General features: G+C 43.0%; 1 protein-coding gene across 1 annotated transcript in view; it reads right to left on the reverse strand.

Moving 5' to 3' along the window:
- Positions 1-1,006: 1,006 nt before the first annotated feature.
- Positions 1,007-27,543, reverse strand: part of LOC126360029 (chitotriosidase-1-like) — a 62,883-nt gene continuing 36,346 nt past the window's right edge. Inside the window, exons 5-7 of the mRNA XM_050007675.1 lie at positions 24,358-24,543; positions 12,891-12,998; positions 1,007-1,577 (exon numbers count right to left, since the gene is read on the reverse strand). Of these exons, the coding sequence (XP_049863632.1) occupies positions 1,443-1,577; positions 12,891-12,998; positions 24,358-24,543 (429 nt within the window). The 3' untranslated portion in view covers positions 1,007-1,442. The remainder of the gene's footprint in view (positions 1,578-12,890; positions 12,999-24,357; positions 24,544-27,543) is intronic.

Genomic DNA, 27,543 nt, shown 5'->3' on the forward strand with positions numbered 1-27,543 from the left:
CAAGTGGAACTGCCATAAATTCTGATGCATATGTGACGACACTGAAGAAACTTCAAGCTCGACTGAGTCGTGTTCAACTACTTTGGCAAAAGCAGGATGTTTTGCTGTTGTACGACAATGCACAGCCACATGTCAGTCAAAAAACCATGGAAGCAATCACAAAACTTGGATGGACAACACTGAAACACCCGCCTCACAGTTCTGACCTGGCTTCATGTGACTATCCTGATTTTCAGCAATTTTAATGCTGAGGTATCGCTTCCATATTCGGTGGCCAATAATTGCAGAAATTGAATAATCTGCTTCCAAGTTAATTAGTCAGTACGGTGCCTTGTAACACTCAAACTGCAATTCTAGCAGCAAGTTGTAAATATCTTGAAGTAGATGTTACAGACATTATAAAATAGTTTTCTGCAAGCTGTTGAATTGCAACAATAACTGACATTGTAAGTTAGTTCAGTTTTTTTGAAGGAGTGGCCTTTCAGCAAAGTTTGATGTTGCAAATCACCGCATACACTGTTATTCAAATCAAGGCAGTGAGAAGACCAAATCTCATATTATTTTCATTGCAAAGTGTAATGGGTAATGCATTAAATGCTCAAAAACAGAAGAGATGCTACTTTCAGATTCGTCTTTATTACTGCATTATTTACCAAGATTTCTTCAGCAGTTTAGTTACTTTTACGATTTTGTGTTGTCTGCACAGGAAATCATTGTAATTCTTCAAAAATTGTACAAGGCAGCAGCTGAAAAACTTATGGTTTTGCTCTCAGATTTAAACTTGAAAAACACACGCTTTTCCAGTTTACTCTTGTGCATACCATCAGACTGCCTAAATTTCAATGCTTTTTTCTGGTATCTTCAGAATATGCACAAACTCTATAAAAGGGTAGTAAGATTTAGTGTTTTCTTATGGTATATGATATCATGGTATATGATACATGGTGTATGATATAATATATGGTATATGAAATCACAGGAAAAACACAATCAAAACAATTCTGAGTATAATTTCCCTATTTTCCTTTATTATTACTTATTATATAGACAACAGATTATGTGATAACAGCTAGTATGTGAAATATATTATTTCTGGAAATAAAGTCCTCCTGTTGTAGACATGTGACATCTGAACTGATATGGTTCAACTTATAAACTGATGATTTAAGTTTTGACAGAATAATCCAGTAAATGCCAGTATATCCTTAGTGTTCATGTTACTTCATCAGCTTCTGACTGAAAGAGACTTTAACTCTCAGATGTCACATTATGTTACACCACAAGTATGAAACTGTAAAATCATTCATACTTTGGTGTGTTCATATTTAAGTGCTTTTATATATATAATGTTCTATTGTTTGTTTATGTTCAGATAGATACAAATGTTTTCAGTCTTTATCCTCCCTCATTGCGAGAAGAGATCACATGTAACTAATAATCTCTCACTGAAGACCTAATCCTTTGTTTAGGCTGTTAAGAAGAGGCTTCGCACCACCTCCACAAGTGTTGTGGTTGTCGTCAGATTCAATGGACCAAATATGTGCCCCGTCCAGGCCTTTCTCAACAGCATACTCTCCCTGTAAGATAAAAACAAATTTACATAAGACATATGTGTGATTTACATGTTTAGAAGGGTGGATCACATAACTAATGAGGAGGTAAAGAATAGAATTGGAGAGAAGAAAAATGACAGTCACTAAACTTTTTCTGAAAACTAATTGTTATTTGTCGATTGGATTTTGAAGAAAGATCATTATTTGAGATTCATGAGATGTAAAAGAAAATATCATAAAAAAGAATAGTGGGTACACGTCATTTATAGTGACAAGCTTATGAGTGGAAAGTTTTAAACAATGTTTCGACAAAACAACAAAAGAATTTTTCGCTATTTTGGAATGAGTTTTGAAAGTTTTGGTGAATTGTTTCGCATTCTACCTCCATTAACAAACACAAATATGAACATGATATTGTCTGTCACAAATAAACACAAGTTGTTCCAAGCACTTGAAAATATTATTCGACTGATTTCCTTCCATCCCTTATTTTGCTTTTGCCGAAAAGTGCTGCTCTTTTTATTATAATTATTGATATCGTCTTTGCGCACAGTCACATTGTGCGAAGACGTTGTTGCCATATATACATGTGTCTATAATCGGAAATCAAATCAACGGAGAGAATGCACGGAGAGCGATATTTTGTTACCCGTGCGCGCCCAGCTATAAAAACATAACGCTGCAGTGACAGTTACACGGATTTGTACGCGAATCGGCAGACAAAAGTGTCACCCGGCTGTCACGTCACACTATGCGCGCTTATATGTACATATCCAGAGAGGAAAAGCGTGACGAAGGAGTGACGGTGACAAAAACCAGCCATGTGCAATATCTCCTACAATTTTGAAAGGTGCACATCAACACTTTTTTTCTCATGTGATCTCAGACATCTCTGACCGCATGGTTATAATTTTTAGTTTACTGGTTTATCTAAGCAAATTATCAAGTACTAGTTGACAAACCCCGGTATTTGCCCAGTATTCATTTTGCCAATTTTCTATTAGAAAATAAAACAAAAAATGAACTACATCTGTAGCGAAGCATCTGAAAAAATTCCTTTCCATGTATTCGTAAAAACAACTCTGAAATTATGAAACAGCTATACAAAGAAATAAGCATAATGTACAAGGGTATAAGTATAGTGTCCAGATGGTTTCTTTACGCTGGGCACAGCTGCTTCGGTGTCTACAACGCGATTTTGTGAAAGTCTCTATAGCAACGCCTCTTCGTCATTTTATATAAGGCTATAGTTCTCGATTACAAACGTTCGCGCTTCGCAGTTAAAAACTGCCAATAGCGCTACCAGGTGTCAACGTGGAAAGGTCTTAGCCATAAAGAATGAATGTATTAAAACTTCATGCATGATGAGGCGCTTTGTCACGCATCTCAGTATTTATGACCTCATGTCTCATGAACTATGATTGGTTCTTACCCACACAGCGCCTGTTGCCTGACAACAAAGGATATGTGTACTTAGTTTGGTTGAAACAGTCCAATGATTTAGGAAGAGACGTGGAACACACACACACACACACACACACACACACACACACACACACACATGTGATGGTTTGATGAGTCTGGTAAGTTTCTGTGACACTATGGAATAGTTTTGTTGCGCCTCCATGGTTGGTAAGCTTGATGATTCCAAGGATCTTATAAAGAATTTCAACAAAGTACGGCCTACAGTTGTTGACAGCCGTCTGAATTGGTCAGGGAAACTACTGAGATTGAAAACAGCGAAAACGGAGTTTCGCGCTGTTATTAAACACTGCATCATCATTGAAGACCATTAATTTTCGATTAATGAATTGAAATGTGACTGGATGAACACTGAAGACAAAGTGCACTCTGGCTGTCCAATTGAAGTTACCACAAAGGAAACCATCAACAAAATCCATGACACGGTAACGCAAGGCCACCGAATAAATTTAGTGAGATTACTGAGACTTAAAGCATCTCGATGAGTGACTGCATAATATTCCGCATGGAGAATTGACTGTGAAGAAGCTGTGTGTGAGTTGGATGCCGCGATTGCTCTCAATCGACCAAAAGTGGATCTAGAAAACAGTTCAACAAAAGGTTTGGCGACGTTTAATCGCAGTCCACAAAACTTTTTTGCTCTGCGACTATTGATGAAACCTGGATCCTCATTACACACCACAGTCAAAATGGCAGTCAAAACAATGCACAAAGGTTGTTAAAACTGCACCAAAGAAGGCAAAGACTTTTTGACAGCTGGTGAGGAGATGGTCGCTGGTTTTTGAGAATTCCAAGGAATAATCCTCATAGATTACTTTGAAAAAGTCAGAACCATAACTGTATCCTATTATGCTTCATTGCTGGATCGTTTGAAACCTGCGTTGGCTGAAAAAAAACAAAGGTTGGCACGCAAAAAAGTACTCTTTCACCAGGATAATGTATAATTCCACACACCAGCTATAATTTTCTTTGAACTGGTTCGTCACTCACAATATTCATCACCAGACTTAGTCCCAAATGCCTTTTTCCTGTTCCCTAATTTGAAACTTTGGCTTGCTGGGAAGAAATCTTAATGAAATGAGGAAGTGGTAGTTGCTATGAATGCGTAATTTGCAGTTTGATAGAACCTATTTTTCTGATGGGGTGAAAATGCTGGAGGATCGCTGGAAAATGTGCATTTCGCTCAAAGTAGACTATGTCGAGAAACAGAGTGAGTAGTTTACGAAACAAACATTTTTCCATGCTATTTTTTACCAGACTTATCAAAGCACTCTAGCACATACATATAACCATCTTTATAATATGTACGAATTTGTAAAATGTTCCTTGTGTGACAATCTCAAATCACTGTCGTTTCCAAACCAATTTCATTTGGTAAGTTATATGTGCAATATATTCTTAAGTGGTGGTTTTTCTTTAAATATCACTTATTGTAAGCAACCATTTTCAGTCTGTCTCGTACACTGTGAATTACATATTCAAGGTAAAGGAGTTAAATAAGCGAGTCGACTTATTTCTGTGAAGTGAAATGAAATAAAAATGGAATCATTGTTGGTCTGTAATGCAAAGAGAAACGTAATAACATACAAGGTGTCTCCATTATCTTGAGCTCCGAAAATAAGTTTTTACCATAAGCAAAACAAAAATTGTATCAAGCAGATGTTGTTGTTAGCTTCCAGAGGAACATAAACCACCATGATATCCGTTCTTGAAAATTTGTTCATTACAAAGATCTGAACAATAGTATGTGCTTTTCAAAAGCTACCTTGTATTTTTTATCCTGTAATCCACATCTAGTCCTCAAGGGCTGTTGCAAAAATATATCACAGCGTACCATTCAGGTAAACATGAATTTATTAAAAACGTAACGGAAAACTGGCCATGACTCTTCTGTATTCGGACACAGTGCAGGTACCTGGGATGAAATAACTCGTCCACTTGCTGGAGATGACGGTAAACAAATGAAAACACGGAAAATGCACTGAGAGAACATACACATATGTAATTCTGGGTTTAAGTGTACATAATAAGGTTATACACTCCTGGAAATGGAAAAAAGAACACATTGACACCGGTATGTCAGACCCACCATACTTGCTCCGGACACTGCGAGAGGGCTGTACAAGCAATGATCACACGCACGGCACAGTGGACACACCAGGAACCGCGGTGTTGGCCGTCGAATGGCGCTAGCTGCGCAGCATTTGTGCACCGCCGCCGTCAGTGTCAGCCAGTTTGCCGTGGCATACGGAGCTCCATTGCAGTCTTTAACACTGGTAACATGCCGCGACAGCGTGGACGTGAACCGTATGTGCAGTTGACGGACTTTGAGCGAGGGCGTACAGTGGGCATGCGGGAGGCCTGGTGGACGTCCCGCTGAATTGTTCAACACGTGGGGCGTGAGGTCTCCACAGTACATCGATGTTGTCGCCAGTGGTCGGCGGAAGGTGCACGTGCCCGTCGACCTGGGACCGGACCGCAGCGACGCACGGATGCACGCCAAGACCGTAGGATCCTACGCAGTGCCGTAGGGGACCGCACCGCCACTTCCCAGCAAATTAGGGACACTGTTGCTCCTGGGGTATCGGCGAGGACCATTTGCAACCGTCTCCATGGAGCTGGGCTACGGTCCCGCACACCGTTAGGCCGTCTTCCGCTCACGCCCCAACATCGTGCAGCCCGCCTCCAGTGGTGTCGCGACAGGCGTGAATGGAGGGACGAATGGAGACGTGTCGTCTTCAGCGATGAGAGTCGCTTCTGCCTTGGTGCCAATGATGGTCGTATGCGTGTTTGGCGCCGTGCAGGTGAGCGCCACAATCAGGAATGCATACGACCGAGGCACATAGGGCCAACACCCGGCATCATGGTGTGGGGAGCGATCTCCTACACTGGCCATACACCTCTGGTGATCGTCGAGGGGACACTGAATAGTGCACGGTACATCCAAACCGTCATCGAACCCATCGTTCTACCATTCCTAACCGGCAAGGGAACTTGCTGTTCCAACAGGACAATGCACGTCCGCATGTATCCCATGCCACCAAACGTGCTCTAGAAGGTGTAAGTCAACTACCCTGGCCAGCAAGATCTCCGGATCTGTCCCCCATTGAGCATGTTTGGGACTGGATGAAGCGTCGTCTCACGCGGTCTGCACGTCCAGCACGAACGCTGGTCCAACTGAGGCGCCAGGTGGAAATGGCATGGCAAGCCATTCCACAGGACTACATCCAGCATCTCTACGATCGTCTCCATGGGAGAATAGCAGCCTGCATTGCTGCGAAAGGTGGATATACACTGTACTAGTGCCGACATTGTGCATGCTCTGTTGCCTGTGTCTATGTGCCTGTGGTTCTGTCAGTGTGATCATGTGATATATCTGACCCCAGGAATGTGTCAATAAAGTACTCCTTCCTGGGACAATGAATTCACGATGTTCTTATTTCAATTTCCAGGAGTGTAATTGGTTGCGTACAGGAATGCGATACACACGCGGTACTTAGGAATGTAAATCTCCTGTTCAAGCAATTTTGCGCACACGTATGGATTCATTGCAGCAGAAGCGATAATAGTAACTGCATTGGCTTCGTCTGTGCATGTTCTTTGACCATTACGTTGCATTCAGTTGAAAGTTCCCACTTGCTCAGGCGTCACAGTAAGACTAGAAAACATACGTTGCCAAGGTGGGTTATTGTCAGGATATTCCTATCTGTACAGTTGCTCTACATAAAAAGCATTATGTTCGACTATAATAAAAGAAAACTGATATTGATGCAATCTTTAATCAAGGGCGGCCTTTGTTGTAGATAAAATATCGTTTGAAATCGGTAAGTAATGCAACACATTTTTTTCCTCGGCAAATTGCGGTTGAAAATATGCAAAATTTTTTGTGGGACACAGTAGAACATTCCCGCTTCAGCCCCAAAGATTCAGATAGTTCCGATAGGTGCCTGGACTGCACATGGCCCTCAAAATGACATCTCTAACGTACATTACATGCAGAGAGGATCGTAGATATTCACAGCCGCTTGCAGAACCTCTACGGAACTCTGGCAGTGAACAAAAGCACGGTGAGTCGTTGGGCAAGGCGTCTGTTGTAATCGCAACAAGGTCGCGCAAACTCGTCTTCTCTGTCGCGTGCCGGCCGCCGCACACAGCTGTGACTCGTGCAATGTTGGAACGTGCGGACACACTCATTCGAGGTGAACGACGAATCAGAATCAAAAACTTCGTTGCTCAATTGGGAATCTCTGTTGGTAGTACTGACAGACTCGTCCGCCATATGGGGTACTAAAAAGGTGTGTACCCGCTGGGTTCCTCGCGGCCTAAAAGGAGACTATAAACAACAACGAACGGCCTTCTGTGAGGAATGGTTTGTACGTTACAAGCCGATCGTGTCAATTTTTTGTCGATCGAACACCGTCGCAAACGATGTAATATTGGTTCCTCATTTCGCCTACACCACTCCCCTTCGGAAGAAAAAGTTCAAAGCCGCACCCTCTGCTGGTAAAGCCATGGCGACGATCTTCTGGGACTCTCATTGAGTTATTATGTTTGATGTCCTCCCTCAGGGTACATCATCAACACTGAAGTGTGTTGTGCTACCCTCAGGAAATTGAAGAAACGACTTCAGCGTCTTCGTCGACAAGAAAATGCTTCTTCTCCACGATAACACAAGGCCTCATACAAGTCGGCGCACCAGAGAGGAGCTTACAACACTTCACTGGACTGTTCTCCCTCATCTACCCTACAGTCCGGACATCGCACCTTCCTACTTCTAGCTGTTGGCCTAATGAAAGATGCACTGCGGGGGAAATAGGACGTGGGTTACGGGGAGATTAGTGATGCAGAAAGACGTTGACTCTAACGTCGACTATTAGAGTGGTATCATGCGGGCGGGGGAGGGGGGGGGGGGCGTAAAGCCGTCGCATAGAACGGAGTCTATGTTAAACATGGGGTTTTGTATCCAAGAGAGTGCTGAATAATACGTTGCATGCAGTCTCGAATAAAACCATATAACCAACCCGCTTTCGGAAAAAAAAATATGTTGCATTACTTGTTGAGCCCCCCCCCCCCCCTCGTACAATGGTACTGCGTTATATGTACCTATATTGTAAATAAGAAAACGATGCTGCAGTTACTGTTCCGCTAACTTACATGCGTTTTACCTTCTCTTCCTAGGTGTATATTGTACTCAAACGAATCGTGAACTGACGATGGTTGACAGAATGACCACTGTATATTTTCTCTATGTCTCCATTTGTTTACTGTGAACTCCAGCAAGTGGATGAATTACGTTACTCCGGCGACTTGGACTATTTGCTAGTGTAGGAGAGTCATAGGCCCTTTTGTTTTATATGCTTACTAACGTAATGTTTACGTGAATGGTTCCCTGTGTTGATATGCTTCTGAATGGATCTTGAGAAGAGGAAATGGAGTACTGAATGAAAAATATAAGATTATTATTATTATTATTATTATTATTATTATTATTATTATTATTATTAATATTATTATTTTAAAGAAGTACGGCTGTACATATCTTTGCAACGAACGAAGTTTCAGGGTAGGCAATCATGGCGGTTAATGTCCTCGTGGTAGCTAAACAGCGTTTATTTGATAATTTGGGTTTTGCTTCTGGGCGCAAAAATTATTTGGAGTGGTACAGATGACTGGGACAGCCTGTGTTTGATGTATGTAAACAGAATGCACGAATAAAACTACTTTTGAATCACTAGTACGAAAATCAAGTTGAATTGTCCACGCTGCATTTCAAAATAATGAAACGTCCTTCTAATTACTGAACGCAAGAAACATTACAGTGACAAATAACCAGAAACACTAATTACTGAACGCAAGAAACATTACAGTGACAAATAACCAGAAACAGTCAGCTGTCACACAGTAAGAGCAGGTTCAATAACATGAACCTTCTGGATACGGTTATGCTCACTGGAAAGATAACACTCACAGCATCTCCGGATCACAGCAAGGAGATTTTTCGAAACACATTGAGGATAATTACTCTCTGGATATTGTAGTCTGATTAATTTCTGTTATTGCAATGAAAAACTGGAGAACACTTCCACATTATGCCTTAGTCAATTAATTTATTTTCCTTTCACTCATACTTGTTTCAGGACTTTATGTGCTATCAAATGAGAATAACCTCCTAACATCATTGACGGTTCCTAACTTGTAGTCATGTAAAACAATGTTAATGTGCGCAAATGACATACTTACAGATTAGAATAAACTAGATTCGCTAACAAGTCTAATACAACGTTAAAGCAAGACGACAACACTGGAAACATGACAAAGCGTATAGGCTAACATATTTTTCATGTGACATTGCAAGCACGGAGTAGATTGTGTAAGAAAAACAGTCAAACAACCAGAAGAAGTGGTTGGACATCAATGTAACTTCGTTCAGGTACACGCTATTGGCGGATATGTCAATGATTAGATTTGAATTTCTCTGTGACAGGTAGAACGGCCACCAGAGCGCATTAGAGTCGTTCCTCTGTAGTGTCATTACCAGGCCTGGTAGGGTAGATAACAGGCGTGAACAGCGTCACATCTTGAGTGAGACTCCGTTATCAGCACCTGACGGAGTTGGACCTTACTGCGGGTCTCCATTTGGCCGATTAAGCGTTGATCACTGTGTTGGCTGCCACACTTATTGGGCGGTGTGAACAGACAGAGTTATAGTTAAACGCCTGTTAGCGAATTTTTGAGTGGCATCGCTGTGGACTTGTTATCTGACCGGTGTACCACGCCAATAGCTAGATTAAGGGCGAATAGGAGTCCTTGACTTCATCAAGGAGTAGGGAGAGTCTGATTGGCGAAGGTCAATCCAGATAGAACGAGAGTTATCTTATTTGTCAGTAGCGAGAGGCGCAGACAGCACTCATCGCAGCTTACGGTATTGTGCGCTACAGCTCTTGTGAACCCCATATTTCCTCCACAACAGTAGACTTCACTGCATTTCACACGCGACAGTCTCGATTATACCTAGTAACATTCTGACAGATAATTATTCAAGTTGAGTAGGTGCGGCTCTCAGCCATTCTGCCGCGGCTCTCAGCCATTCTGCCAAGTCAATAACAGTCTTAAACTTTGTATAGAAATTTCATTAGCGAATCCTATCTTTAAGAGGTAACTCCACATTCCGAAAAGAACCCGGAAATAACTTGTTCAGTTCATAACTAAAAGTGCCATTGTGATAATCTTAGATTTTTGCAAAAAAGTAATAATTTTCGTTAGTTTCATATTTTTCTTACAGTAACTAGCACCACTCCAGTACCCAAGTATCCCACTAGTTACGTAAGAAATTTTGTGAATTTTTGTGTCATTTCCTTACAGCGGAAGACTCAAGAAGATATTTATTTATTGCTGAAAGTTTTTCAGGCATTTCTCTTTAGAACTTCTGTAGTAGCGTGGGGGTGGATATTGCATCTTGCAGGAGCCACAGGGTAAAGGATACATCTCAGATTAATCCGCTGCGCAGAATGACAGAATAGCACTCACACGCTCACAGAGGTTGTGTTATCATTACTTACGAAGTTGCCCACTACTAGGGAATTTTTGCAGATCCCCAATGAGAATGCTACATTCGCGATCAGTGGCGAGTTTGGAAACGAATCATCAACATTACGAAATTGATATTCGTAGCTGCCATTTTGTTGTCTTTCATACGTGTCCCGCTCTTGTTCTGGTAATTTTTTGACAGTCTACAGTATGGAAATGCCAGAAACATAGCTCATTCCCACGGCTAATACGATGTAGGAAATCCGTTGGCATTCGAAATAGCTTCCAGTCGTCTCGGAACAGATAAATATGGGGTCATGAATGGTTTCCAGGGGACTATCACCTCATTCTTTTTGTAAAATAGGGGCAAGTTTAGGTAACGACGATGGAGGTGGAGATCCATCACGCGCTCTTCAAGGTAGACGACAAAGACTCAGTAATACTGAGATATGGTGACTGTGGTGGCTGCGGGAGGTGCGACAGTTAATCCTCGTGCTCAGAAAACCAGACTTGGACGATGCGAGCCGTGTGCACAGGGCCGCTTTCCTCAGGGAACACAGCATCACTATCGGGGGAAAATATTTTACCGTGGGATGGACCTGATCAGCCAAAATGGTCATTACCTAATCCTTCGCACTAATGCTGCCTTGCAGAGTAACCATGGGACCCATGGAATAACATGATATGGCTGCCAAAATCGTCATCTAACTCCCGCCATATTTGACTCTTGGCACGTAAACATATCTAGAAGTTGGAAACGGTGTGAAACAAGTCACAGTGGACCAAATGACTTTCTTCCATTGCCTCATAGTCCAGATTTTATGGCTTCGCTACAACGTTGGGGATTTGCATCAATTATGCCAACTCACCTTGCAATTCTCTTCTTATGGAATTCCTCTCGTGTTGTTTTGGTGCTGACTGGGTTCGCGCTGACTTTTCCAGCTGTCGCCCTGTTAGTTTTCGTCAGAATCCTCTTCAGTGACTGTCCGTCACAATCACTCAACACACACTTTCGTCCGCGTTGTGGCTTAGCGGGTATTTTTATCCGATTGCCCTATATGTGGTGTAAATCTTCGATATGGTGCCTCTTAATCACCAAGCTCTTCAGCTCACTTGGTTACGTAAGCACCACCCATACGATCATTAACAGTTTTACCACTTTCGAATTCACTTAACTCCGGCACAATGCGCTCACAACTATGCAGAACAGTGTTCTGATCAAGATTGACTTTTGGAACGTATCGAGGACACTGCAAAGGTGCCGATCGTGGGCAAATACAACAGCGCATAGTGCAGGCTTGGCTAGGTCCTATATTTATGTTCAAGCATGAATGCCAGGCGGTGTTTCCTTATGTTTGTCCAACCGCCGCATGAATACATGTTCCAATGATAGCTGAGAAGCTATGTAGAGACTTGCATAAGATTTCTGAGGCTGGGCAAAACAAGTATAGCCGCTAAGAGGATGGGAAATTCAAATGTCGTATCCAGGAACACGCGACCCGAAAGCTTTAAAACTGTGCCTGAAGAAAACTTCAAATTATCAGCATACTGATTATATGGTATTCTTCTTGATTAACATATATTTGAAAGGGAAACTACGCTCAGGTAGTACAAATTTGACTTATCGTTACTCTCCAGGCGTTAAAGGCTTTAAGTTTTGAAGAAATATACGGCTGGAGATTGGAAAAGGCATTTACGAATTTGTCTGTATTTCGGAAGCTGGCATCAAATGAAGTATTTCGCACTTAACGGTTGAAACGCAATTAATAATAATTGTTACAGAAATATCTCGTAATATTAGTCATTTGCGATAGAGGAACAGTTTTTCAAAAGAAGTAAATTTCTAAAGTTGTAGGAAGCCTCTATCCGATGTTCTCTGTACTCTGTCACGAGTGGTTTGATGACTTGTTTCCTCTCTCTCATTGAATTTTTTTGTGGTATGCGTAGGCTACTTATTTTGACAGAGGCTTTACCGCAATGGTAACACCAGTTCGCGTGAGATCACCGAAGTTAAGCGCTGTCGAGTTGGCTGGCAACTGGATGGTTAACCGTCCGAGCTACCGATCGCTGTTGGCAATTGCACTCAGCCCTTGTGAGCCAATTGAGGGGCTACTTCACTGAGAACTGAAACCCCCCACTGTCCGTATCCTGTGACACATAGCGTCTGATGATGACACGGCTACCGGTCGGTACCGTTGGGCCTTCCGAGGCATATTCGGATGGAGTACTTTTTTTACGTGAAATGTTTCTCCATATTTCTTGGTTACTTACATTATTTGTGTCTCCAAATTAGAAGTTCGTTATGTCAATTATTTGACCATCACTCACCAAGGTTTGCATTGTCTGGGGATTCTTGAAGCTGACCCACTGGTTGCCGCTGTAGGCATAAGCCTCGCCGTCCTCAATAACTGTTTCTGTCCAGGTCGCCATGCATATCTGAAACGAAAGTAGGTGGGTGCATTCATTAATGTCCTTGATGGCTTCTGACAAGGGAACGGCGCAGATAGCTGGAAATACTTTTTAATTTAGTTTCTGAAAGGTCCAAACGAGTGCAGCAGGCTTTATTTTCTGAAATCGCTTGTGTATTGTGTTGTCTCATACCAATTTACACACGTGATCGACGTTAGTCATTTGGCAGCACGCAATGGCTTTGAGTCAGAAAATATTTATATTTGACATTACTGCTGGCTGTACTATTTTTCGCAGTTACTGGGCTATTCCGAAGTGTAGTAGAGAGTATATGAAATGTAGACTAGCAATAGCGAGAAAAATGTTTTTCTTAAAGAGGAATTTGTTAACGTCGAATGTAAACTCAAGTCAATAATTTTATCTTGAAACTCTTCCATTGGCCGTGTTTGAATATAAAAACAACAACATGGGTTTGAGGGGCTGCCTTGATGCAAATCACTTTGTTCTTCATTTATTTATCCCCAAACTATTTTCAGCAACAAATAACGCCTTGCCAGTAGGTTCTTTGATTCTAAAACATGCAGGAATAGTATATTTATAAAACAATTTAAACCATCATTACATGTCTACTGTTTCGTTTCAAATATTGTTTTCTGTGAATAATTTCATAATACCTTATTTACTATATGCCACAGCATAGTTTTACGATTGATGCCACTGTTTCCGGCATGTTTTCTGCTTTTTCTTGTTGCCGTTTTTGTCGGTATAAATCATGTCGTCTGCAACTGTATGAATTGCTGTTAGTAAACAAAAACAAACGCATGAAGTTATGTGTATAAACGTTACCCAACTGGGATTGTGGTAGTGTTGTGGATACAGTTTTGATGTGTGCTAGGTTGTTACGTAGTTTGTCATGTGCTCACGTCCGTTGGACTACTTTGAGACACGAAAAAACATAACAAGGTGCGAAAGTTTTTTTTTCTGTGCCTAAAACAAGCTGCAAGCCGTCCAACGAACATGAGCATCTACATCTACATCTACATCTACATGACTACTCTGCAATTCACAATTAAGTGCTTGGCAGAGGGTTCATCGTACCACAATCATACTATCTCTCTACTATTCCACTCCCGAACAGCGAGCGGGAAAAACGAACACCTAAACCTTTCTGTTCGAGCTCTGATTTCTCTTATTTTATTTTGATGATCATTCCTACCTATGTAGGTTGGGCTCAACAAAATATTTTCGCATTCGGAAGAGAAAGTTGGTGACTGAAATTTCGTAAAAAGGTCTCGCCGCGACGAAAAACGTCTATGCTGTAATGACTTCCATCCCAACTCGTGTATCATATCTGCCACACTCTCTCCCCTATAACGCGATAATACAAAACGAGCTGCCCTTTTTTGCACCCTTTCGATGTCCTCCGTCAATCCCACCTGGTAAGGATCCCACACCGCGCAGCAATATTCTAACAGAGGACGAACGAGTGTAGTGTAAGCTGTCTCTTCAGTGGACTTGTTGCATCTTCTAAGTGTCCTGCCAATGAAACGCAACCTTTGGCTCGCCTTCCCGACAATATTGTCTATGTGGTCCTTCCAACTGAAGTTGTTCGTAATTTTAACACCCAGGTACTTAGTTGAATTGACAGCCTTGAGAATTGTACTATTTATCGAGTAATCGAATTCCAACGGATTTCTTTTGGAACTCATGTGGATCATCTCACACTTTTCGTTATTTAGCGTCAACTGCCACCTGACACACCATACAGCAATCTTTTCTAAATCGCTTTGCAGCTGATACTGGTCTTCGGATGACCTTACTAGACGGTAAATTACAGCATCATCTGCGAACAGTCTAAGAGAACTGCTCAGATCAGGAACAGTAGAGGTCCCTACGAACTGCGACCTTCCTGACAGGAAATCACGAATCCAGTCGCACAACTGAGACGATACCCCATAGCTCCGCAGCTTGATTAGAAGTCGCTTGTGAGGAACGGTGTCAAAAGCTTTCCGGAAATCTAGAAATACAGAATCAACTTGAGATCCCCTGTCGATAGCGGCCATTACTTCGTGCGAATAAAGAGCTAGCTGCGTTGCACAAGAGCGATGTTTTCTGAAGCCATGCTGATTACGTGTCAATAGATCGTTCCCTTCGAGGTGATTCATAATGTTTGAATACAGTATATGCTCCAAAACCCTACTGCAAACCGACGTCAATGATACAGGTCTGTAGTTAAATGGATTACTCCTACTACCCTTCTTGAACACTGGTGCGACCTGCGCAATTTTCCAATCTGTAGGTACAGATCTATCGGTGAGCGAGCGGTTGTATATGAGTGCTAAGTAGGGAGCTATAGTATCAGCGTAATCTGAAAGGAACCTAATCGGTATACAATCTGGACCTGAAGACGAACTACAATCTAGTACACACCAAAACTGTATCCATAGCACTATCACAATTGCAATTGTTTAACGTTGACATACTTAAGTCCACGTTTTTGTATTATTTTCTTTTTTGCTAACAGCCGCTCATACAGCTGCAGATGACATGATGTATGCAAAAAAAAAAAAAAAAAAAAAAAAAAAAAAAAACACAAAAATATCCCGGAAACAGCGGCAACAATTGTAAAACAATGATGTGACGCATAGTAAATAAGGGTATTATCAAATCATCAAGACGTACATTCTGAGAAATATTTTTCTCAGTTTTCTCTAAACTTCTTTCTATGCCTGTACTTCTGGTAACATGGGTTTGAGGGTCAAATCATTTCGTTATTCATTTATTTATTCCCAAACTACACTCCTGGAAATGGAAAAAAGAACACATTGACACCGTTGTGTCAGACCCACCATACTTGCTCCGGACACTGCGAGAGGGCTGTACAAGCAATGATCACACGCACGGCACAGCGGACACACCAGGAACCGCGGTGTTGGCCGTCGAATGGCGCTAGCTGCGCAGCATTTGTGCACCGCCGGCGTCAGTGTCAGCCAGTTTGCCGTGGCATATGGAGCTCCATCGCAGTCTTTAACACTGGTAGCATGCCGCGACAGCGTGGACGTCAACCGTATGTGCAGTTGACGGACTTTGAGCGAGGGCGTATAGTGGGCATGCGGGAGGCCGGGTGGACGTACCGCCGAATTGCTCAACACGTGGGGCGTGAGGTCTCCACAGTACATCGATGTTGTCGCCAGTGGTCGGCGGAAGGTGCACGTGCCCGTCGACCTGGGACCGGACCGCAGCGACGCACGGATGCACGCCAAGACCGTAGGATCCTACACAGTGCCGTAGGGGACCGCACCACCACTTCCCAGCAAATTAGGGACACTGTTGCTCCTGGAGTATCGGCGAGGACCATTCCCAACCGTCTCCATGAAGCTGGGCTACGGTCCCGCACACCGTTAGGCCGTCTTCCGCTCACGCCCCAACATCGTGCAGCCCGCCTCCAGTGGTGTCGCGACAGGCGTGAATGGAGGGACGAATGGAGACGTGTCGTCTTCAGCGATGAGAGTCGCTTCTGCCTTGGTGCCAATGATGGTCGTATGCGTGTTTGGCGCCGTGCAGGTGAGCGCCACAATTAGGACTGCATACGACCGAGGCACACAGGGCCAACACCCGGCATCATGGTGTGGGGAGCGATCTCCTACACTGGCCGTACACCTCTGGTGATCGTCGAGGGGACACTGAATAGTGCACGGTACATCCAAACCGTCATCGAACCCATCGTTCTACCATTCCTAGACCGGCAAGGGAACTTGCTGTTCCAACAGGACAATGCACGTCCGCATGTATCCCGTGCCACCCAACGTGCTCTAGAAGGTGTAAGTCAACTACCCTGGCCAACAAGATCTCCGGATCTGTCCCCCATTGAGCATGTTTGGGACTGGATGAAGCGTCGTCTCACGCGGTCTGCATGTCCAGCACGAACGCTGGTCCAACTGAGGCGCCAGGTGGAAATGGCATGGCAAGCCGTTCCACAGGACTACATCCAGCATCTCTACGATCGTCTCCATGGGAGAACAGCAGCCTGCATTGCTGCGAAAGGTGGATATACACTGTACTAGTGCCGACATTGTGCATGCTCTGTTGCCTGTGTCTATGTGCCTGTAGTTCTGTCAGTGTGATCATGTGATGTATCTGACCCCAGGAATGTGTGAATAAAGTTTCCCCTTCCTGGGACAATGAATTCACGGTGTTCTTATTTCAATTTCCAGGAGTGTAGTTTCACCGACAAATAACGCCTTATCAGTGGCTTCTTTGATTCTAAAACATGCAGAAATAGTATGTTGTTGTTGTTGTGGTCTTCAGTCCTGAGACTGGTTTGATGCAGCTCTCCATGCTACTCTCTCCTGTGCAAGCTTCTTCATCTCCCAGTACCTACTGCAACCTACATCCTTCTGAATCTGCTTAGTGTACTCATCTCTCGGTCTCCCTCTACGATTTTTACCCTCCACACTGCCCTCCAACGCTAAATTTGTGATCCCTTGATGCCTCAAAACATGTCCTACCAACCGATCCCTTCTTCTAGTCAAGTTGTGCCACAAACTTCTCTTCTCCCCAATCCTATTCAATACCTCCTCATTAGTTACGTGATCTATCCACCTTATCTTCAGTATTCTTCTGTAGCACCACATTTCGAAAGCTTCTATTCTCTTCTTGTCCAAACTAGTTATCGTCCATGTTTCACTTCCATACATGGCTACACTCCAAACAAATATTTTCAGAAATGACTTCCTGACACTTAAATCTATATTCGATGTTAACAAATTTCTCTTCTTCAGAAACGCTTTCCTTGCCATTGCCAGTCTACATTTTATATCCTCTCTACTTCGACCATCATCAGTTATTTTACTTCCTAAATAGCAAAACTCCTTTACTACTTTAAGTATCTCATTTCCTAATCTAATTCCCTCAGCATCACCCGATTTAATTGGACTACATTCCATTATCCTCGTTTTGCTTTTGTTGATGTTCATCTTATATCCTCCTTTCAAGACGCTGTCCATTCCGTTCAACTGCTCTTCCAAGTCCTTTGCCGTCTCTGACAGAATTACAATGTCATCGGCGAACCTCAAAGTTTTTACTTCGTCTCCATGAATTTTAATACCTACTCCAAATTTTTCTTTTGTTTCCTTTACTGCTTGCTCGATATACAGATTGAATAACATCGGGGAGAGGCTACAACCCTGTCTCACTCCTTTCCCAACCACTGCTTCCCTTTCATGCCCCTCGACTCTTATGACTGCCATCTGGTTTCTGTACAAATTGTAAATAGCCTTTCGCTCCCTGTATTTTACCCCTGCCACCTTTAGAATTTGAAAAAGAGTATTCCAGTCAACATTGTCAAAAGCTTTCTCTAAGTCTACAAATGCTAGAAACGTAGGTTTGCCTTTTCTTAATCTTTCTTCTAAGATAAGTCGTAAGGTCAGTATTGCCTCACGTGTTCCAACATTTCGACGGAATCCAAACTGATCCTCCCCGAGGTCCGCATCTATCAGTTTTTCCAGTATATTTATAAAAAAATGTAAAACATTATTACATGTCTACTGTTTCTAGCTTTGCACTAAAAACTAATGTAGAAAAACTGTCAGTATTCTGTTATATCACTCTTTACGCACATAGGGCCTAACGAGCGACATCATGTCGCGGGTGAAAGCTGACGTCCAACCCCAGTAGGTTAAAACTATCTTCGAGTGGAAACTCGAAGTAACCAGTGTTACTGAAGATAAAACTCAACTTCTTATTTCTTTCTAACCTATACATCGCAGATGCAAAACTAACGATTCCTTTCGTTAACTGCCAGGTGTGAAGATAAGCAGGAGAGGAATAAAAAATTATATTTCTTGAGAATGTAAGTCTATTCCAATGGGTGCTAAAATGTTGCTGTTGGGCGTGCCCACGACATCCCTATCTACTTCCATGTAGAGCCTTAGAAGAAGCCAGTGCAACATTACGAAAAGTGCTTGGAAATTAAAAAGATGGCTGAATCTTCCGCAACGTTTTGCCATCAGAGAACTTACGATGTTTACGAACGATTGCCTTACAACACACGATTAGCGGTGTTAAAAGTATAGTTTTTCTGTCTGCCATCTTGCAGTCGACTATCGCTTGACATACAAGGTGTCCCAGAGAGAAGGTTCAATATTCAGGAACATAACAGGAACGCTCATTTGAAGCAAAAAAAAAATTCAAAAACTGATATGTAGATATTCCCTATTCCAAAGACGGCAAACTGACCCAACTCAGTAAAGAAGACTCATAAGAAAAACTTGCCTTTCTTAAACACGTGACAAATTACGCTAGAGCAAGCAATGCAGCGACGATGTTACCTGTGTATGTTCACACTTTTCAAATCAGTCTTTACAAAATCATATTTCCAAAACGCACCATCCGCAGTGTTTGCCTCTCAATGTTCTGCTAGTTATTTCCAGACCACTCATCAGTGTGGCCAACAGTCTATTCTCTCACTTCTCGCTGAATGCTACATCGGCAGCGACAACGCTACCGACAACCAAAGATCACGTCACTTGTACTCACGATCTCTGTAGCGTAACGTATCGACTACTGAAGACTTCTGCTTGAAAAATATCCAGTATATAAATATAAAATATGACACATCGAATGAAAAAGGGCTCGCGTCACCAAAAAAAAGCAAGAAAACTTACATCACCGCCTCCCACTTCTCAGAAAAAGATTAATGTAGACAAAAAAGGAAATTAACAGTGAATTTCTAAACAAAAGTCTGAGTAGATTTTGATAATGTACAGTAGCTTCTTCAAACCGCTATGAAAATGTTACAATTCAAATACATGATATATTAGTAATGGAATTAGCCTTTTGATTATACGAGTACCTTATGATATTACATCTTTTTTATGGAGTTGAATGAAATTTGAGGTTTACAAACGAAGGTAAATACGCGAGCTGAACTGCTTGGTCGCATCATGAACGCTGCTGCTCTACTTAGGGAACGTGCAGAGCCACTCAGACATGTTCTCCCGAGAGTGCACAACTGCATTGGAGTTGACATTTATTGTGAACTGTATAACAGCTGTAAAGAGACATGTATGATAAAGCTGAGATGTGAATGTGTTAGAAATACGTCCATATGAAATTCTTTGCTTCAAATGATCGTTGCTCTCATATCCCTGAATACTGACCACTCCTGGGGCGCCTGTGGCTCCGTCACTCTGCGAAGCTCAGATACATCCTAGGTCGGACAAAAATGGAGCATTGGTAACCCAAACACTTCGATGGAATTTCTTTGTTCTGTTGTAGTTCAAAAATGGTTCTAATGGCTCTGAGCACTATGGGACTTAACATCTGAGGTCATCAGTTCCCTAGAACTTAGAACTACTTAAACCTAACTAAGATAGAGACATCACACACATCCATGCCCGAGGCAAGATTCGAAACCGCGAGCGCAGCGGTCACGCGGTTCCAGACTGAAGCGCCTTGAACCGCTCGGCCACCACGGCCGGCTTCTGTTGTGGGTCCCATGACGTGACGTAAGAGGACTCGCGCCCTGTTTGCGGGGCTGATTCGAAATATTTTTTTCCCCAGGTATTCATACGCTTCCCCACTGAAACCGGTCGCAGGTAGCCTCAATATAAATAAGGCCAAAGGATTGGAAACTTCATCAGTGAGATTTAGTTAAGCCATTCACTTCCACAGCTCTCATTTTGCACTTGAGTTGATGCGAGTTAGTTTGTCGAAATTCGATTTCGTATAAATTTTGCAAGTTCTAGCTTTCAAACCGACATCGTCTCTTGGCGTTTGCGCTATCACTGTGTTGGTTTGTCTAAAGTGTTACTTCATATCATGTATTGCTTCAAAGGAGTAGAGCTCAGTTTTAATAACGTAGCCCATATTCACTTACAGTATTTAATGTCAGAACTTGGTATGTTTTGCAGTCAGTGATTGTAATAAGTTAAGTTCTTCCCACGCATGTTGTGACATTTTTTTGTTATTGTTTGAACCGGTTTTTCCTGTTACTACAAAATGGTTCAAATGGCTCTGAGCACTATGGGACTTAACTACTGAGGTCATCAGTCCCCTAGAACTTAGAACTTCTTAAACCTAACTAACCTAAGAACATCACACACATCCATGCCCGAGGCAGGATTCGAACCTGCGACCATAGCGGTCGCGCGGTTCCAGACTGTAGCGCCTACAACCGCTCGGCCACTCCGGCCGGCCTGTGACTACAGCATTGTTCTAAATACACTGGCGGAAAATAATCGCTATACCAAAAACGTATTGTGCAACATAAACGAAAGGTGGTATGCGTGGCTCTACATCTGAAAGATGATGCCTATTCCAATTTTGTGCCCGTCACATAACAGTGGTGCTAGTAGCTCCAATATGAGTATACAAATCACGTTTGCATTAAATACGCGCTGTAACTTTCGTGAACATTAGTTACCTTTCAGACTGGACGTGGTGAGCTGACGTTAGCCAAGAATGCCTTTAAGGCGAGAAAGACGTCATTAACACACCTCACTGAGTCTGAAGGAGGTGGTGTAATAGAGCCACGAGAAGCTGGACGTTCCTCTTGCAATACTGCAAAAAGATTTTGCAGGAATGTATCCACTGTATGTGATTGCTTGCAGCGGCAGTCACGAGAATGTACGGTCGCAAGAAGACCGGGCTCTGGACGGCCATGTAGCTCTACCGAGAGGGAAGACCATTGCGTTCGGCGTATGGCTCTGGCGCATCATACCGCATCTGTAGCAGCAATTTGAACAGTAGCTAGCATCCCAGCGATACAACGAACTGTTACACATCGGTTGCTTCTAGGACAGACCTGAACCAGACGCCCTGTAGTGGACATTCCACTGAGACCAAAGCAACGCCATCTGCGACTTAAGTGGTGTCGAGAGAGCTCAATCGAGGACAGGGTGGAAGTCTGTTGTGTTTACTGATGAAAGCTGGTTCTGCCTTCGTGCCGTGAAGACCGCATGTTGGTTAGAAGGAGGCCAGTTGGGGATCTGCAACCAACCTGTCTACGCACTAGGCATACACCTGCGGTGGCCTTGTGTGTGATTTCATATCACAGCAGGAGTACTTTCGTGATTATGCCTAGCAATCTGACCGCAAATTTGTACGTCATTTTCGTCATCCGACCTGTTTGCCACTGTTCATGAACAGAATTCCAGTGGGTGTTTTCCAATACGACAACGCTCGCCGACATACTGCTGTTGTAACCCAACATGCTCTAAAGAGTGTCGACATGTTGCCTTGGGGTGCTCAATCACCAGATCTGTCTACAATCTAGCACTTATGGGACATAATCGGACGACAGTTCCGGCGTCAGCCACAAATAGCAGTAACCGTCACTGTATTGAACGACAGGCGTAGAACTTCACCCGCAAACTGACACCCTTGGTGTACACACAGTGCACAAACGTTTCCATGGTTGCATTCGACATTCTTTCGGCAGCACCGGTTATTAATGTACCAGCACTTCACATTTGCAATGGCATATCCCGAGCTCACATTAACCTGTAATTTTGCAGCGTCACCACGTAAATACACTACTGGCCATTAAAATTGCTACACCACGAAGATGACGTGCTACAGACTCGAAATTTAACCGACAGGAAGAAGATGCTGTGTTATGCAAATGATTAGCTTTTCAGAGCATTCACACGAGGTTGGCGCCGGTGGCGGCACCTACAACGTGCTGACAAGAGGAAAGTTTCCAACGGATTTCTCAGCAGTTGACCGGCGTTGCCTGGTGAAATGTTGTGATGCCTCGTGTAAGGAGGAGAAATGCGTACCATCACGTTTCCGACTTTGATAAAGGTCGGATTGTAGTCTATCGTGATTGCGGTTTATCGTATCGCGATATTGCTGCTCGCGTTGCTCGAGATCCAATGACTGTTAGCAGAATATGGAATCGGTGGGTTCAGGAGGGTAATACGGAACGCCGTGCCGGATCCCAATGGCCTCGTATCACTAGCAGTCGAGATGACAGGCATCTTATCCGCATGGCTGTAACGGATCGTGTAGCCAGTCTCGATCCCTGAGTCAACAGATGGGGACGTTTGCAAGACAACAATCATCTGCACGAACAATTCGACGACGTTTGCAGCAGCATGGACTATCAGCTCGGAGACCATGGCTGCGATTACCCTTGGCGCTGCATCACAGACAGGAGCACCTGCGATGGTGTACTCAATGACGAACCTGGGTGCACAAATTGCAGAACTTCATTTTTTCGGATGAATCCAGGTTCTGTTTACAGCATCAAGATGGTCGCATCCGCGTTTGGAGACATCGCGGTGAACGCACGTTGGAATCGTGTGTTCGTCATCGCCACGTTGGCGTATCACTCGGCGTGATGGTAAGCGGTGCCACTGGTTACACGTCTCTGTCACCTCTTGTTCGCATTGACGGCACTTTGAACAGTGGACGTTACATTTCAGATCTGTTACGACCCGTGGCTCTACCCTTCATTCGATCCCTGCGAAACCCTACATTTCAGCAGGATAATGCACGACTGATTGTTGCAGGTCCTGTACGGGCCTTTCTTGATACAGAAAATCTTCGACTGCTGCCCTGGCCAGCACATTCTCCAGATCTCTTCCCAACTGAAAATGTCTGGTCAATGGTGGCCGAGCAACTGGCTCGTCACAATACGCCAGTCACTACTCTTGGTGAACTGTGGTATCGTGTTGAAGCTGCATGGCAGCTGTACCTGTACACGCCATCCAAGCTCTGTTTGACCCAATGCCCAGGCGTATCAAGGCCGTTATTACGGCCAGAGGTGGTTGTTCTGGGTACTGATTTCTCAGGAACTATGCACCCAAATTGCGCGAAAATGTAATCACATGTCAGTTCTAGTATAATATATTTGTCCAATGAATACTCGTTTATCGTCTGCATTTCTTCTTGGTGTAGCAATTCTAATGGCCAGTAGTGTATGTTACCTAGGCAAATGTATTTCCGACGATTCATTGCTCTAAATTAGTTATTTTTTTCCCGTTGCGGTGTTTTGCCCCGTCAGTGTATTATTGTAATTTGCTGACTTTTGTAATTGTTGTAATTCATTGTGCTTGCTAGTGTTGATACTGTTACAGACGGCGTAGTAGTGACGAAATCTGAGCAGTTTTTGGCCTACAGTGGTCTCAGAATGTCAATTTTGGACAAAACAGCATCAATAATTTCGTTCACTAATAATAGCTCCAAATAACTTCGAGGCCATTTCAATCCCGCCAGTGCATCTCCAAGACAGAATGGCTCGTATGGTTCGACTACTCCTCGTATAATGACTGAGACTAGAGTAAAATTATTGCAACATATTGGTCAGTTAAAGACCATTTCGTGAGAACTGCGTCGCTCGCTTCGCCAGGCAGACTGAACTGCCTTGCTGGCTACGTACCTCAAAGTAAGCGAGGAGCCCCGCCTCCTGGGTGTAGGCGCCGGCGACGCCTGCACCAACTACTGGCGCATCCAGGCCGTGCGAGTCGGGGTTGGCCAGGGTGTAGGTGCGCCCGTAGAACGGGGCGCCCACACGCAGCTTCGCCGCCGGCGCGCCCGCAGAGATCCACTCCTGCACTGTTGCGTCCTGTAGACACAGGGAAGCACGAATGCACCGAGAAAGTGTAGTAGAACCTCTAATATTCTCCATGTAGACGTAAATGATTTATCAGATGGCACCAGCACCACTCGGAGATTGTTTGCGGGGGGAGTTGTACAGGGTGATAAAAAAGTCAGGATAAATTTGAAAACTGAATAAATCACGGAATAATGTAGATGGAGAGGTACAAATTGACACTCATGCTTGGAATGACATGGGTTTTAGTAGAACAAAAAAAAAAAAAAAAAAAAAAAAAAAAAAAAAAAAAAAAAAAAAAAGTTAAAAAAATGATCAGAATAGTAATAATTAGTATAACAAAGTAAGACAAAGCAAAGATGATGTTCTTTACAGGAAGAAAACCAGAATCAAGCATTTCCTCGGAGAAAAAAGGCCCGATAACGGTAGATGTGGTAAATCAACCCAGACCGTGACTTTCTCGTCGTGCAGTGTAGTTTCCACGACAGTTCTAGGATTTTCGGTAGCCCGAATTCTGCAGTTGTGGGCGTTGACAGACCCTCGGAGCGTGAAATGAGCTTCGTCGGCCCACAACACGTTGCTCAACCAATCGTCATCTTCCGCCATCTTTTGAAACGCCCACACCGCAAATGCCCTCCGCTTCACTAAATCGCCAGGTGACAGTTCATGATGCCGATGGATTTTGTCCGGATAGCATCGGAGGGTACGCCTAAGTGCCAACCAAACAGTAGTGTATGGAATGCCGGTGCGACGTGCAACTGCACGAACGCTGACTTCCCCGTGCATAGACGAATCCGCTACAGTCTCCATTTCTTCCTGAACTGTCTCAGCAGCATTACGACTTGTGCTCGGTCGGCCACTACGGGGTCTACCGTCTAAACAACCCGTGGTTTCGAACTTCGAAATCATTCTCGCCACAGCTGCATTTGTCAACGGACCTTTACCCGTTCGAATCCCCTTCCTATGGCAATAGGATCGTAACGCTGAGCTAGCGCATTCTCCATTCTGGTAATACAGCTTCACCAAAAGCGCCTTTTCAGGTAACGTCAATATGCTGCGACTGCTGGCACATCTGATTCTCTCTCTCATTACAGCTCCTTTTATACACGATTGTCGTGCGCAGTCACTGACCTTTTGCTGTCCAGCTCCATCTGCCGGATATTTTGTGCACTTTTTTTTGGTTCTAATAAAACCCCATGTCATTCCAAGCGTGTGTGTCAATTGTTACCTCTCTATCTACATTATTCCGTGGCTTATTAAGTTTTCAAATTTATACGGACTTTTTGATCACCCGGTATATTGGGGAGTATCGCTGCTGCACGGTCGGGAGGAATTACAGGAATGGCTCAATTGTTGGGCAGATCTCTTTCAATGTCTATAAATGTAAGATAATGGCTTGAACAAAGGGAAAGAACGTCAAAGTATCTGATTACAAATATTTTGAGCACATAGGGACTTCAGATTTAAGTTGGTTGTTACAGTTATGGGGCAAGTTGGTACACTTTTGGGACAAGTTAATTCAGTTTTGGGGCAAACTAATACAGTTTCAGGGCAAACTGATACAGTTTCAGGGAAAGCTGATACGTTTTTAGGGCAAGTAGATACAATTCTGGGGCAAGCTGATACACTTTCAGGAACAAGATGTTACAGTTTCAGAGCAAGTTGATACAGTTGTGGGGCAGGATGCTACTTTTTCCCGGGCACATTCTTACACACACACACACACACACACACACACACACACACACACACACACACACACACACACACATTGCATAGTGCTCCATCTCTGAAAAACTGTATTGCCTTCTCATAAAATTTCGTCTCACATGTATGCAAACAGCATAAAAATATTACGCACAGTGTTGCCGTATCTGCCTCCTCCTCTTCCTCTTCAACATCATCATTAAATTTCATATCTCCGGTTCATACAGTTCAGTAATTTCGTGTCTGTCATTGTACTGTTTAATTTAATGAAGAAGCATCATAATGTATTGCAGTGGAACAGAAAGGAATACAGGTTTCTTCAGTAGCTGACACTCCAGCAGTAATTGACATACACAATAGCTGACTTCATCTCTCTGATTTATACAGCACAGTAAATTTCTTCTCTCTGTGTAATGCTTACTTTAATTAGGCAATATTTTTGTAATAGATTGCCGAGAGAATGGAAGGAATACAGTTTTCACCAAGCTTCCACTGTGTAATAACAGAAGATGACAACGTTTGAAACTGCTTGAGGAAACTGATACCCTGGTAACGGGTCACTATAATGTTTGACTGACCTTGATATTCAGCGAGTTATTGGTGAATTTAGATGTGTGAATAAAGCTGTTTACTTTGTTAATTCTTTTTGAAAAGTGCACTTTAAGCTGTAAGTTATATCAGCAGTACTGCCCAAGTGTATTTTGCATTGTAACATAAAAACTTATTTTGCTTATTTAAATGAATTTAATGCATGGAAAAAATCGAACGGTGGTCATCTACTAACCTACAATTTATTTCTGTAGTGACAATAAGTGAGCTACATGGATTTTAATAAATTAGAAAGAAAATTTAGGTGTGGAAATATTTAATTAGAAGATCCGTTGTGCTTGTAGAGTGTGGTACAACAATCGAAATTTGGCCTTTCATGTGCTGCTTAACCTAAAAGTTTTACCAGTGTTACCAATATGCAAGCCATGTGTATTTAAAAAAAATATACAATAATTAAATTACGACAGCATTGCCACATGTATTGTGGTTGAACTCTTGCATATTTTGAGAAATAATACAATTTTATTTATGTACAAAGTTTGAATTTTTTGCTAGCCGTCAGAGATCTGTAACTGTACTCGCATATTATGATAAGCATCTCACAGGTTTTTTTTGTACTCTATATCATTACTTGCTTTGATACATAAATTTATTTCGGCGGCAAAGATTTTACTTTCGACATATCAATATTTCACCTCGGTCTTGTTGAACGAACCATGTTTAGCTATGTTTTATCACTGCCTTGTTCCGCACCGT

This window comes from Schistocerca gregaria, chromosome 1, assembly GCF_023897955.1.
Source record: "Schistocerca gregaria isolate iqSchGreg1 chromosome 1, iqSchGreg1.2, whole genome shotgun sequence".
NCBI lineage: Eukaryota > Metazoa > Arthropoda > Insecta > Orthoptera > Acrididae > Schistocerca > Schistocerca gregaria.